We start from the raw sequence: 14624 nt of genomic DNA on the forward strand, positions 1-14624 counted from the left end.
TCAAGGCCAGCCTGGTCTACAAGGAAAGTCTAGGACAGCCAAGGCTCTATGTAACAAAGAAACCATCTCAAAAAACCAAGAAAGAAAGAAACTAGATTGGCTGTAACTTCCTATCATCTCCTGATTGATTAAGCAAAACGATAATCTCAAAATCATAGGAAACACCTGAAAACCTTTTGAGCCTGGTTTAGTAATTTGGTAACAATCTATGTTGCTCAGGCTGGCCTTGAAACCTGAGGCTTAAATGATGTCTTATGTCAGCCTTCTGAACAGATGAGACCACAGGTATGAGACCAAAGCCCTGGTCTAGGAGTGTACTCTGAATAAAATGTTCCAGTGTCTTGTACAATGGACCTTGGTGTAGCCTGGACAGATTATGTTGGCTCAACTATGTCCAGATTTTACGAAGACCCTTTTATGAAGACTTGAGAATAATGTTCTTGATTTGGGTGTAAGTATAAAGGAATAAGATGCCTTTCTTCTTCCTTCTTTTTTTAAAAAAAAATCAGTATTAGTATTTTGATGCTAGGGCTGAGGAATAAAACCAGAACCCTGTACACTGGGAGCACACCGTCTATCGGCTGCACTCATGACCCAGAGCCATACCCCTAGGCTAGAGAAGTCTTTACAAACATCTTCAGGGAAAAACATGTGGGCGAACGTGCCATTCTTCAAGGTTCAGGAGCCTTCTGCTCACCTATGTATTCTTCAAAGGCTGGGCTTGAGAAAGTGTCCACTCAGCAACTCAACATCAGCAGCTTCCATCTATGGAACACATAGGGCCTCTTTTCCAAGACCACTCCCCTTATTTCCAAGGATTGGAGTGTTAGCCCCTTCCAGGATGACAAGGGCTAGGAACGCCTTCCAGACAGGCTCTCAAGTCAAAGCTCAGTGCCAAACAAGAACCAAGTTAACCAATTACTACAGTCCTTCTAATGATCGCAAAATGGGACCTTCGAAAACTAGGGAATGACGGTCCTCAATAAAGATTCACATTTCTCTTTCACATAATTTACCACTTCAACATGACCAAAAAAAAAAAAAATAGTTTTAAAAAGTGCTCATCTTTTACATACCAAAAGACATTACCTATCTCTCAGAACTATTTCCTGTTAAGTTAGGTCTGCAGAACTTTTTTTTCCCCCTTGAGTCCACTCTCAATTTACAGTTTGCTATTTGCTACCATTTTACATATCCAGAAGACTTCGAGTAATTACATCTGATTTATGCTTGAGTAAATTCCAATGTGGACAACAGTTACGACATAGTCTAAGGTAAACCTCTGAAAGGTCTTTAAGCCTATGCATTAAGACTGGGAGGTGACAGAAAACAAGATTCTCATCTTACTGAGCACTGGTTTCATGAAATCACCAAGTGCATGAAATCTACTTTTCTGACGTTCCCATCTTTGTGCTACTTTACTAATAATCTTAACAAATAAAAGGAAATACCACTCAGCAACAATCTCGTTTAATTGTTTAACGTTTGCTTTTAACAATATGTAGATGTTTGGCAGACCGTTTTTGAGACGCATTAAATCTCAGTTTTCTTCCCTTCTTCTTTGGCAAATTCCGAGCCCTGCTGATTGCTCTTCTGGAGCTCTAGATTAATTCCATTCCACTTCGTTTATATACTGAACCTACAGAAAATGTTCTCTGCACTATTTAAGAGGTTAGTTGAGAACTCCACCCAGCTGGCCACCCTTTAACCATCTTGGCTGACCTGACCTTACCTCACCTTCTGCATTCTTCCTGCATAGAAACTTCTTGTCATCACTCACCTTCAAGGCTCCACTCCCCCTTTCCCTACATCTGCTTTCCTATCTTATTCTTCTCCCCTGATTCTACCAAAAAGCCCGGCTTAGCTGCCTGTTGCATAACGGCTCCCCCCAATGCCTTCTCCTCGGATTGTCAGCCAAGCAGGAGTTGCCCCTTCGGGCTCTGCTCCTCCTCCCCACACCCCCGCAACACATCCTTCGGGACTGTTCCTGAGCGGGAAGCAGCCGGGTACCGGTTCGGAACTCGGGTAGCCAGTCCCCAGGGCAGTATGGTCGCCCCAGCCGGCGCAGCCCGCGCTCACCGCAGCGCCTGGCCAATCGCCGCCGCCATCCTCCGGCTAGGGTGATGTCTTCAGGTGTCCGCCTAGCTCTGCGTACTCGCCCGCCTGCCTGACTCCCGCCAGGCGCGGCCCGCCCTCCGAGCCCCCCGGAACCCGTCGCAGGGCCCCGGGCTAGGCCCAGTGAGGCGACGGCGGCCCGAAGGCGTGGGCCTCCCGGGCGGTGGCCAGGGATGGACAGCGCCGGGGACCCAGGCGGCTAAGGCCCGGGCGGGGGCGCGGCACCGAGGCCCACAGCAGGCCGGCGGCGCCCCGGTCCAGTGCAGGAGGCCCAGGGACGCAGGGCGGGGGTCGCGCGCCGCCTCGGGCAGCTTGGAGAAGGCGGCCACGGCCCTCCTGCTTCCTCCCGCCCGCTGCCGTCTCACCTTCAGGACCCGGATCCCTCCGGGCCGGCGAGTCGCCGCCGCTTCAGGTGGCTCCGGGGGCTCCAGGGGGCCCCCGGGCCCGGGCTCCACCTCCCCCATTGGCGGCCAAGGCTTCGCAGAGACGCCCGGCCGGCGCGACAGCGCGCGAGCCTCGGAGGCGCGCGCGAGCAGCAGGACGCCTCGCCCCTCCGCCTAGACCCCGCCCCTAGCCGTGATGCCCCGCCCCTGGCCCCGCTGGACCTGCGTAGCCGCGGGCCTGGTGAGACAGGAGGGGAATTGTGGAATCCTAGCGCTACTGCAGGGTGAGCCTGGGCCACGCTCCACCCCAGGCTCAGAGGACTAGGGCGCAGTGAGAGCAATTTGCTGCTTTCTGGTTCCTCCATGAAGCGAGCGGTCAGAGGAAGAGACAGGTGAGGCCTGCACCTGTTAATATAGACAAGATGCAGCCCTCCACCAAAGGCAACGCTGGAATTCTCTATCCAAGACGTTTCCTGCTCCCAAATGTGCCTGTCCCCTGGCATGCACTGGCTGTGAAAAGAGCTGTTGTGTATACTCACCTCTCTTAGCATAGCTTGCGACCTTCTTCAGCAAACAGCCTCAAGTACACAAAAGTCACTTGGCTTTCCAGCCACACTTCAGTGTCCTTTTCCTGTATTCAAAGTATCAGACTTCTTTTCGCGACCTCAAACAGTAATATGGCGTGTAAGCCTTTTTATTTTGCAAGGCTGAATTCAGCAGAAAATATTTTAAAGTTTGGCTTTTCTTTCAGTTCCTGAAGTGATAGTAGTTTTGTGGTCAGTGGGCCAAATTATGAGTCTGCCTAACTCCCAAATCTCAGTTGTACTCATTATTAGATCTATGCTTGTATAAATTACTTCATCTAATTCTTTTTTGTTGTTGTTTGGAGGAATTTTTTTTTCCTGAGACAGAGTTACATGTAGCCCAAAATGACCCAAATTCACTATGTAGCCAAAGCTGGCTTTGAGCCTCTGATTCTCCTGCCTCCACCTCCCAAGTGCTGAGTGCAAATGTGGCCAAGTACCATTGGCTCTTTCTTTATGTTATGGGTGTTAGGTCTACGCAACCAACACTTGCAGGCCTGGCAGTAGGGGCCAGACAGTGTTAGATCCTTTGGACTTGGACGTACAGATAGTTGTAAACTGCCTTGTGGGTGTTGTGAACTTGGGACCTCTAGAAGAGCAGTCAGTGCTCTTAACCACTGATCATTGGGGGTTTTTTTTGGGGGGGGAAGGGGGGAGAGACAGGGTCTCTCTGTGTAGCCTTGGCTGTCCTGAACTTGCTTTGTAGACCAGGCTGACCTGGAACTCACAGAGATCCCCCTGCCTCTGCCTTCCAGAGTGATAGAATTACAGGCATGGGCCACTGCGCTAGCTTAAGGAGTGAACTAGATTAGCGTCTGCCTGGCAGTTATTAAGGTGTAGTGAACAAAACACACAAAGAGCCTAACTCATATCAGAGACTCATAGTGGCCTGAAATCCTAGATTTCCCAAAAGGTACTAACATTAACTCCTCCTACATTTTGTAAGGAGCCTTCTAGACCTCTTCATCTTCAGGGCTTCTTCTCTTATACATGTGTTGAATCTTTAATCAACTTGTAAGGAATTAAAAAGCAAAACAACTTCTGGAGTGATTGGCAAAGGTGTCGTCTACCATCCTCTGTTTCAGTTTAGTTAGTCCAACTACTTTTCTGGAGAATTTTAATTGTAGGCTTAAAGCAAGAGCGGTTGAGGTCTAACAGGGACTTGTCTTAAGAGGTTTTTAAAACTTGGGAGTTAATCTGTGTGTCACGAGAAAATTTTGCTTCAAAGATTCTACCCCATACAATTGTTTATTTTATAAAAGGTATTCTCTGTCATCATCTATTATAGCCCCAATCTTTATTTCTTGGTTTCCTCTTAGTACAGTAAGCATGGGCTCTCTCTGCGAAGTCTAATATAAAGTGGAAGATAAGCTCCTTCCTAGGGTTTTTCTTCTACTTTGAAATTGTTTCAAGACACCTACCTGATTTACATTCCCATTCATGGGGGATTTCTCAGCAAATACCTTGGTACATATGGGACAGACACCATATACAGACAGAAGGAGATGGCCAAGGGTAGGGAAAAAGTAGTTGGGGATGTTTCCAAAAGACTGTTTCTTGAGGTACTACAGATCTCCTGTGACCTTCCATAGCATTTGATCCTGACCCTTGTCCAGCAATGAGTTTATACTAGGGAACAGATAACACCCATGGCTTTCTGAACAGTAGCCTACACCATCAACTCAAAATAAAGCCATATGCTGAAAGCTAAGTATTTACTACTTCAGCTGGGGCACACAGCTTTAATCCCAGAACTTGGGAGACAGAAGCAGGCAGATCTATGTGAGTTCGAGGCCAGCCTGGTCTACAAAGTCTAGGACGGTCAAGGCTACACAGAGAAACTGTGTCTCAAAAAAAAAAAAAAAAAAAAAAAAAAAAAAAAAAAAAACCCAAACAAAAAAACAAAAACATGTGGGAAAGATTAAGCCAACAAAAACACCTAAGTATTTACTACTTCAAACTGTCAATATCTCTTAGAAAAGAAATACCCTATAATCCCAGCACTCGGGAGGCAGAGGCAGGTTGATCACTGTGAGTTCCAGGCCAGCCTGGTCTAAAAAGTAAGTCCAGGACAGAGAAGCCCTGTCTCAAAACAAACAAACAAACAAACAAACAACCAGAAATACCCTAAGCCCAGAGCAGTGGTGCACGCCTGTAATCCCAGCATGGGGATGGATCTCTGTGAGTTTGAGGCCAGCCTGGTCTACAAGGTGAGTACGGCAAAGACTAAAAGAAATACCCTGTCTTAAAACTATCCCCGCCCCCCCACCCCCAACCCCCAAATGCCTCCGGAAATGTTTTTATATGCAGCTACCTTTAAAGGTCCCCATTACTTCAGATCCATCGCATCAATCATCAGCTGATGTTTCCTTTTCAAATTATGGACTGCTGTTATCATAGCATGCTGTTACAAAGGTCACAATTGGTGCTCACCCCCAGTTCAAGGCAACAAGATGTAGTATGTGTGCCAAGTGTTACGTAACCATAACTTCTGGAAATAGTGAACAGCTGAGACTAACCCTAAAAATAAATTCCTCTGGGACGTGTGTGTGTGTGTGTGTGTGTGTGTGTGTGTGTGTGTGTGTGTGTGTATACACGTATACAAGAAGCCATGTGCCCTCGCTGCAGGCTCTTCAATAAGCATCACAGGCAGGGAATCATTCGGGCCCCTCCTCCCCACTTCCCTTCTACTGAGGCTCTACACACACACTCAGCCTCTTCAGCACACTGTGGAGCCAGAAACTTTCGAAAGTCATCTGTAGGCCCAAACCCATTGCTATGCTACCAGAGGATAAGCAGGGTGGGTTAGGCGTCCTGTATTCTGGTTCCCAACAGTGTTTACCTAGCTTCAAAGATTGAAGTAAAAAAATTTTTTTCTCTTCTTCTAAAGTGAGCCCAGGGCTTCAACATGCTAAACAAGCACTCAACCACTGAGCTGCACCTCCAGCCCATTGAACATTTTTATTTTTCACACGTGGAGAAAGCTGAACTGGGGGAGATCACAGAATAAAAATCCACTCAAGTGATTATAAAATTAATTTTGTACTTCTTGACTGGCATTCGAACTGTGCGCAATTCATTGCACTGTTAAGTAAATGTCTACTGTCTGTTTACTGGCTAAACTGTAGCTTTTATTCCTTTACCTAATTATAGATTTACAACAGCTGAATTTAACTACGCCATGTAGAAGACAAGTTTATAGAAATGTTATCAACCAGTGCCAAAGGGCACTGCTGCATAAAGAAGATAATCTGCCAGGGCCACACCCTCCCCCTCTTCATCTAGGAACTGTCTTATCCGCTCCTTTCTCAATTAAAAGGTAGTGTTAGGGATCGTTTAACAGAGAACCAAAAACTTTTCAACCTTCAGAAAAAAAAAAAAAAGTAGATGAAGTTTGGGACGATACCTTGCCACACAAGCATGAGGACCTGAATCCCATAAGCCATGAAATATAATACATTTGGGTAATTAGGCCTTTCTCTATCATGTCACCAAAGCAATTTACCAAAACCAACCAAGCAAACGAACAAAACACAAAACCTAACTTAAACATGAGTGAGTGTCCTTCCTAGCTTTGAGAAGTCACCTGTGTGGAGAAAACAAACTTGACAGTAATTGCATGACAGTTAAATGCCCACTTAGTCTTTAGGCTTTTTGCTATTTATAACATCTACAAGGTTTTTTAAAAAAATTATTTATTAATTGTATATAAGTACTTTATATCTACAGTAGAGGGCACCAGATCACATTATAGATGGTTGTGAGCCACCATGTGGCTGCTGGGAATTGAACTCAGGACCTCTGGAAGAGCAGGCTGCACTCTTAACCACAGAGCCATCTCTGCAGCCCCATCTACAAGGTTCTTAAATGTTTCTTCTCTTGGTGAGATTTCTGAACAAATAGCAATCAAAGGTTTGGTCTAGCTCAAAGCTTTGGAGTAAGAACTTATCCAAGGCTTCTAATTCACATGTAAGAAGCAAGGCAGCAAATTTTAAATCATTGAGTATTGACTTTTTATTATTAGTCACTGTTCATAATTTGTTTCAACCAAAAGACAATACACACAGCAGAATTCAAATGCATCCCATGTAAGTGTTTACATCCATTTTATTCCTCACTCGCCTTCAAGACTTATCATTTCATTTTAAATTTTTTTTTACATCTCAAAAATATGTCTGCAATAATTAGAACTTCGTCAGCTGTCCCGCTTGGAAACAGCCATTTAATAATTTTACAGTAAAGAAGATGTGATGGGCCTTAATGAAAATGTAACTTACAACATAGTGAAAGAAAAAGGACTTTACAGAAACACAGTGGGAGTTCACAAAGGAAAGAGATCAGAAGCCCTTTCCCATGAGGTCTCCAAAATAAAAATAAAAACAAAACACACAAAGCGCAAATGCAGGTTCTTAGGGGCGGGAAGTCTCCAATGCTCCATCTTGAAGCCAGAATCAAGAAGCGACTGCTCAAAGCGCTTCAGCATTTTCTTCTGCTCAAGAGTTCCAGATTCTGGGAATGGGACCATGTCCATGGGACCCACTCACTGCTATTGCTTGAAAAAGGTTTTCATTTTTATCCCCACAGACAGCCCTCCCCGCCGCTCCCCCCCACCCCCCAGCCTAAGCTGGTCACAAGTATTTTAAACTTCAGGACTTCCTGTGCAATTTTCTCTTCAGTGATCTCCCCCACACTCAGACAAATACACTGTGTACACAGCCCTCCCAGCCACAAAGTTCACGACTATGCATTTGTTGTTCTCTCTCAGTTAAGGACACTGTAGCTAAAATACATTCACTAGGGGGGAAAAAAAGACACATTCAAACTCCTTCCCCTAGTTCTCATTGCCCGAACACGTTCCAATGTAGAAGCCAATGAAGTGGAACCACAGAAGCAGTATTCCCTAACTTCCAACTTTAACTAAAAGAACGTAGGAGTGGAAAGCATGTTATTATATTATATTATATAGGAGATGGAAAATTTCAAACTATCAGTGCTGACAGTTTTAAAAATCGTATTTTCATACAGGAGGGAGACAAACGAAGGTTAAGAAGAACACCTGTAACCGAGCAAGGAATACACTGAGGAATGTTTCTTTAAATGAAAAAAAGACCTCCAAGTTAACAGATGGTATATACACAGCAGAAAACTTCCATGACTCCCTAAACCATCAAGGTAACAGCACCAAAGCATTGTGGGAGAAGCGTCTACAGTTTTCGGAGATTACTTAGAGGAATTCTCCCTTAGGATGACTCTGGGGTGGGAAAGGGTGACATAAAAACTACTCCTCAAAGAAGGCAATGATAATGAGGTAAGTGCATGTGAAATTGTCAATGAGTGGGGCTCACTGCTTACCACCCTGGGCTTACTCAAAAGTCACAGAAATCACTTTCTTCACCATGGTGCTGGTTCTGAGGTTGTCAAATCCATCCAAATCTGTCTCCTCCCGAAGGGTTACACGTGGGAAAGGAATGACTGAAATGTGCAGGCGTTCATAAAACAAAGAGATTTCTCCTTTATGCTACAAGGCCAAGTGAGAAGGTACCTAATGCTGACCCTGGAAGCTAAGAAGGCACTCTGAAGCTCTCAAAGATCCATCACTCGAAACAGTCTTCCCAACCATCAGTATCCTAGGCAGTTATTGGCTGCTAGTCCGTCAGTGTGGTGTTCAGGTCCTCTCCCAAATGAATTCATAGCTACACAGCACCCTTTGTGTTAAGGCCATGATATTTTTAGTCCTTCGCGATAGAGTCATGGATGATCATAAACTCTACCTCAAAACTCGTCACCCAGGTAGATGCTTTGTCAGCAGAGATTTTTCCAGCTCCACCGGCTAGCACTTGGTCTTGAGCAAATTTCTTTAGATTCAACTCAGTTCAACAACAACAACAACAACAAAAAGCAACCAAAAACCTGAGCTGGTTAGCTACAACTGTAAGGGAGAAAATAAAGCCTCCACACAAAGAGGAATGTTAGGACAAATTCTATTCAAGAAACCCACCAATACAGCATTAATCCTACCATTTCACAGCATTAAATATCCATCCAATGAAATTCATCTGTGGGAAGCCGTAAAGGCTTTGCTGCACAGGCAGAGCAGCTGTCTAAAGTACGCACGCGTCCACACTTGCTTTGCTGAACACAGGAGAAATAGCCTGTTTGTAAGTCAGCTGTCCACTTAACCAGCTGAGTTGAGTTTCAGTAAGCCTTGCTCTTAAAGGACTATTAAGACCAGAAACTTTCCCTTTTGGAGCCTTTAGCTCAACTCCAGTTTGTCAATGTTGGGAATAGTCTAGCATCTGATACAGAGCTAGCTTTGACAAGACACTGAAGATTTTAAGTAAAGGCTTGGTGAACTGGAGAAAAGGAGATTTGTATCAAGGTTTAAAACTGAAGCCAAAGTGTCATTTTACTGCACAATACAGTAACAACTGCAAAGGCTTTACAAGCAAGGGGGCCCCACTTTTTCTTTCTCCTGCAGTATACTAGACATGATGCCTGAATACCTGAACGTACATAGTACATTCAACGAGTACCACAGACCGTCACCTTCACCTCACTCCAGCAAAGCAACATACAGGTTTGGTAACATCAGGGTCTTTTCTAAAAAACACTCGGCACTCTTACTGTTTAAAAAGCTCAAATCTTTAATGCAGATGTTCATGAGATTGGTTTCTTTCAAGAGACCAATTTCTCATACTCAGGAAAGGATACTCCTACCCTATGGTGACCATAAGACTTGCTCTCACATAGGGGCAAGGAAGCTACAAGGCTTCATTTCAACACCATAAAGTACAATGTAGGAAAGATTTCTTTAACCGTGTGGTCTTTATTTCAGTGCCAGTGTTACAGATACAACACAAATGTTCCAGTTAGAAGAAGGAATTCAAACGGAATGCCAAGGTCCAAGCCAGGCTCAGGAAATTAAAGGGGAGGTTTGGAGCAATGGATAAGCCGACTCCAATATGCTCCAGATTGAGTCTGGTACTGCTCTTCCTATGGGCCATGGGGTTTTGTGACAGCGTCTGCTCCTTAGGACTGAACTCCTCTTTTTTGACCCATTTACCACAGCAAGTGACGGGCTTGGGAGAATCACTGTGTTGGGAAAGGGTCATTATTAACTATTCACGTATCTTTTTAGAAAGTGTCCACTTTGCACTTTAAGGGGGAATTGATTTTGAAAATCATGGAGAAAGAACTCATGACTACAGCTAAAGAACGGAGAGAAAGGGGAGCTGGAAGAGCCTTGGAGTTTCTATTACAAATAGAGCACCATATCCTTCATGCCAAATTTCAACAAAAGCTCTTTGAACTGCATCTGTCCAGTGTTTACAAACAACCTCTCAAGGTCTAACCAGTTTTGTTTTTGTTTTTTGTTTTTTTTTATATAACAAACATACATACATGTGTGTCTGTGTGTATACAGCAATGCACAGAAAAGGCTGCCAGGAGCCTAATGCCTCTTTCAAACATTGGGAGAACCAGCAGAAAAGGGCAGGGCTCCCTTATGTCCATTGTTACAATCCATTCCAAATGCCTGATGTACAAAGCGCCTTACGATGGTAACCAGCTAGTGAGGAATAAACACCCCACCTTGCCCAGTCCACAGAGACACAACAGTAGAAAGAAGGGGCCACTCTTCGCTGCAGAGACAGAGTGAGTGTTTTCTTGCCATGAATTCTAGTCCTCTCCTCCAGACCAGCTGCTGATTGCCTCAGTGGCCCAGAGAATGTTGATTCTGGCTGCAATTGTGGGAGGGATGAAGTGCGGAAAAGGGAGGAGAGGAGGAAGAGTGCAAAGTAGCCTCCAGAAGCAGCCAGCCTCAACAGTGGAGGAGAGGACATGAGTCTTTCCTGATGCTTCAAGGTCAGCAGTAACTTGAGGAAAACCTTCCTTAACAGTTCTCTCAGCTCCTCGTGCCCATGGTACAGTTGGGGGGACTTGCCAGCAATCACAACCTCCTTCCCAGAATTCCTTTGATTGAGTTGGATAAGAATGAGAATGGTGCTGCACCCTCATTGCCAGGATTGAGGGGGAAAATTGTTCACTTCTGCTAGATCTTGCATTGCTGAGCCCTTGTGATTATATGTGAGCTTGATCCGCATTCGCAGCTGTTGCTAAAAGGGAAAGAGAACCATAAATTAATTCACTGAAATAAAATCTCCCTATCTCTCCAGTCTATTAATAAACTATTACTTGGAAACAGGGTTCCACTACACTGACCAAGGCTAGCTCCAAACCCATGGGCTCAAGGGATCCTCTGCTTTCAATGTCCCAGGTACTGAGGACTACAGGCACATGCCACCATGTCTGGCTTCATAGATATATTTAATCCTACAGGTAAATGAGGTACATCAAAGGAAAGCCGTCTCAGGTGGCACACAGACAAACAAACAATCCCAAAATACCCATGACTTGCAGACTAGTGTCTAGGAGCCGGCATCGAGACCATGCATGTCTGGAGTACCAGGTAGGCCCCAGTGTTGGGGATGAGGTGCAGGGGAGGGGAGTAAAAAGTTTTAACTCTTTATTCAAGTCTCTAGAAAATGAAGGAGCACACTGCAACATACTCTACATCTGGGTCACCTGCTGCTTGGTTTACAAAGACTGAGAAACATCAACATCAATATTTCTATTTCCAAAACATAAAGGAAAATATTGGATGCACAAGTAACAGGAGTAGATTTAAGTGTATCTTATTTTATGTGGCAAATTCAAATATTAATATATTAAGACAAATTTTGTTCCATGTATCAGGTGATAAAAATAACATGTGCTTGTTTGTACTAATGACATGACTAAAATTCAGAAAAGAACTGAGAAAAGGCAAAGTAACACAGCTGAAGGAAACAACCAGAGAGCTTCAAAGAGAAAGAGAAAAAAAAGAAAAAAAACTTTTCAAAAACTCATACATAAGTAAAACCAGTTTATTTCTTGAGAAGATATAGTGAAAAAAAAAACTATTGCTAAATTGATTTCTTCTGTTTTTTGAGACAGGGCTTCTCTGTGTAACAGCCCTGGCTATCCTGGACTCTGTAGACCAGGCTGGCCTGGAACTTACAGAGACTGCCTGCCTCTGTCTCCAAAATGCTGGGATTAAAGGCATGTGCCATGACACCCAGCTGCAAAATTGACTTTTTAAAAAAAAAGATTTATTTATTTAATGTATGAATATGCTATCTGCATATACACTTGCAGGCCAGAAGAGGGCATTAGATCATATTACAAATGGTTGTGAGCTTCCATGTGGGTGCTGGGAATTGAACTCAGGACCTCTGAAAGAGAAGCCAGTGCTCTTAACCTCTGAGCCATCTCTCCAGCCCCAGCTAAATTGATTTCTAATGCTATCTTTTATTTAACTGTTTCATTAAAAATGCTTTCAGTTTTCATAACCATACTTAGTAATTACAACAGTAAAAATAGGTTTGAGTCAACAAATGATTTTACCTCTGATTTAAACTTTTGTTAAATCCTCAAAATTTTACCTTTAATCCTCACAATAAAGAATTTTTAGTTGCATTTTAATGTCACTAATAATTTGATGTCCCTGGGCTTCATTTATCTCTACAAAAGAACAAGGAAGTTAGACCAGGCATTTCCTAGATCTCCTCTCTGAGTCAGAAACAAACAAGCAAGCAAGCAAAATGGAGAAACACAAAAGCAAAGGTTTATTTTAGAACCTTAGGCAGATGTGCTTCAGATGTGCTACTCACCTTCTGTGGGTTCAGAACTTTGATGACTTGAGTGATGGTCCCTGTATTAAATGCTGGGACAACGCTGCTGCTAGGAGACAGAAGCTGCAGCTGGAATGTCTACAGAGGAACAAAGGGCAGTCTTGAGAAAAAGCAACAGTGGTAGGTCAAAGATGTCAGTAAATAAGAAGAGTCAAGTCATGGGTTTCTCAAAGTTTTTCCAAGTGCTTGTTTTCCAGACATCCACCCATAGTACAAAGGCAGAAAGTCACTCACTGACTTGGTTAGGGTCTGGTTGTAAAAACTTAGGTGGTGCCACTCTCCCGTTTCTAGCAGAAGGGAGTTCTAGACGATCATCTTTCAAAAGTTAACCAATTCTTGTTCTGAAAAATCTGCTTAGTAGTAACTGATCAACTATGCAAGTAAAGCCTGGATGCCTGTGGCCTCACACAAAGCCAAAAAGGAGCTGAAAGAAAAAGCTTTCTGAGGATAATAAACCAACACATTGTCACCAACTACAGGCCTTCATGTTTCTGTGTCACTTGATGACTAGGCCTCAGGGACTTGGACTTTTGTTTTCTAAAGCCCCTGCCTGTCCCAACAAGGGAAGTGAAGGAAAGGCTTGAAAAAGCTAGCTGTTAATATACATGAGTGGAATATGCGCCACCAGGGACGAGACGAAACCCTAAAGAAAAAGAACATGTAGAACTACCCCAAACAGCAGAAGACCAAAATAAGCCAGATATCGTAATCTATTGAGTGTGGATAAATTTTTATTTGTTTACAGAGATGAAATGAGAAAGTGCTTTAAGTGAGCCAGGTGTGGTGACACACACCTTCAATCTCAGAGGCAGAGGCAGAGGCAGGTGGATCTCTGTGAGTTTGAGGGCAACCTGGACTACAAAAGAAGCCCAGGACAGCCAAGGCTACACACACGGAGAAACCCTGTCTCAAAGCACCCCCCCCTCAAAAAAAAGGGCTCTTTAAGCAACCTAGGCAAGCCATACCGTAAAAAGCCTTTCCTGAGAGACTAAGATTTTTTATAAGCTCAAATATTAGAAAAGGAAAAAGCCAAACTCAAAGCATAGGCTTATCTTAGGTCTCATTTATAATTCTACTGCCAAGATGAATTATATGAGCCAAAAGTGCAATTACCAATATATCTCATTTCAATTAAAATACTATCAACTATGACCCAGATAGTTATTTTATATAGCACTAACAGACAAAAAAGCTGCCCATTAACTTTGACAAGGTACCAAGTTTGCTTTTCTATGGCATGGAGAGGAGGTGATCAAACTTGGGCCTTGTGTATATTAGGCAAGTGCTCTACCACTGAGTTACCTTATGGGGTCAAGCTCAGACTGAACTTGTTTCAGAGACATAAAAGATAAAAACTACGTAGTACGATCTATGAAATGTGGCTTTTTAAGCTCACCATACATCAACAAAATGCAGCACCCAGTATAACATTTAAACAAGGCCACAAGGGAATGTTGCTAGACCAGAGGTATGTAATTACTATAAAATCCTAAATTGTAAGGGCTGACATTTCCTGAGAACTGAACACAAGAGAAGTACTCCCAGTTGAGTCCAACTGGTGAGAAATGCATTCATTCACAACATGACACTAGGAAGGAACTACCATTATCACCACTCTTCTTGCAAACGAAGAAACAGAAACAGAGACTGACCCACTTCATGTAACACAACTAGTACTAAGAAAGAAAAACAGATAGCTCGAGGATTTATTAGTGACATAACTATTTTTAAATTTATTTATTCATATTACATCTCCGTTGTTAGCCCATCCCTTGTATCCTCCCATTCCTCCCTTCCTCCCACTTCCCCCC

At 43.6% G+C, this 14624-nt stretch overlaps 2 protein-coding genes across 6 annotated transcripts in view; both read right to left on the reverse strand.

Annotated features, from left to right (window-relative positions):
• PHLPP2 (PH domain and leucine rich repeat protein phosphatase 2) overlaps positions 1-2658 on the reverse strand; it is a 74039-nt gene extending 71381 nt beyond the window's left edge. Inside the window, exon 1 of one of the 2 annotated variants that reach the window (XM_084755804.1) lies at positions 2481-2658. In XM_084755804.1, coding sequence (XP_084611930.1) covers positions 2481-2579 — 99 coding nt within the window. In that variant the 5' untranslated portion in view covers positions 2580-2658. The remainder of the gene's footprint in view (positions 1-2480) is intronic. The other variant, XM_084755803.1, reaches the window with a different exon arrangement.
• A 7230-nt stretch (positions 2659-9888) lies between these two features.
• AP1G1 (adaptor related protein complex 1 subunit gamma 1) overlaps positions 9889-14624 on the reverse strand; it is an 82826-nt gene continuing 78090 nt past the window's right edge. For all 4 annotated transcript variants that reach the window (XM_084755809.1, XM_084755810.1, XM_084755808.1 and 1 more), the window contains 2 exons: positions 12793-12891; positions 9889-11196 (listed from right to left, as the gene is read on the reverse strand). In XM_084755809.1, coding sequence (XP_084611935.1) covers positions 11095-11196; positions 12793-12891 — 201 coding nt within the window. In that variant the 3' untranslated portion in view covers positions 9889-11094. The remainder of the gene's footprint in view (positions 11197-12792; positions 12892-14624) is intronic.

This window comes from Acomys minous (genome assembly GCF_964271855.1).
Source record: "Acomys minous genome assembly, chromosome: 14".
Classification (NCBI taxonomy): domain Eukaryota; kingdom Metazoa; phylum Chordata; class Mammalia; order Rodentia; family Muridae; genus Acomys; species Acomys minous.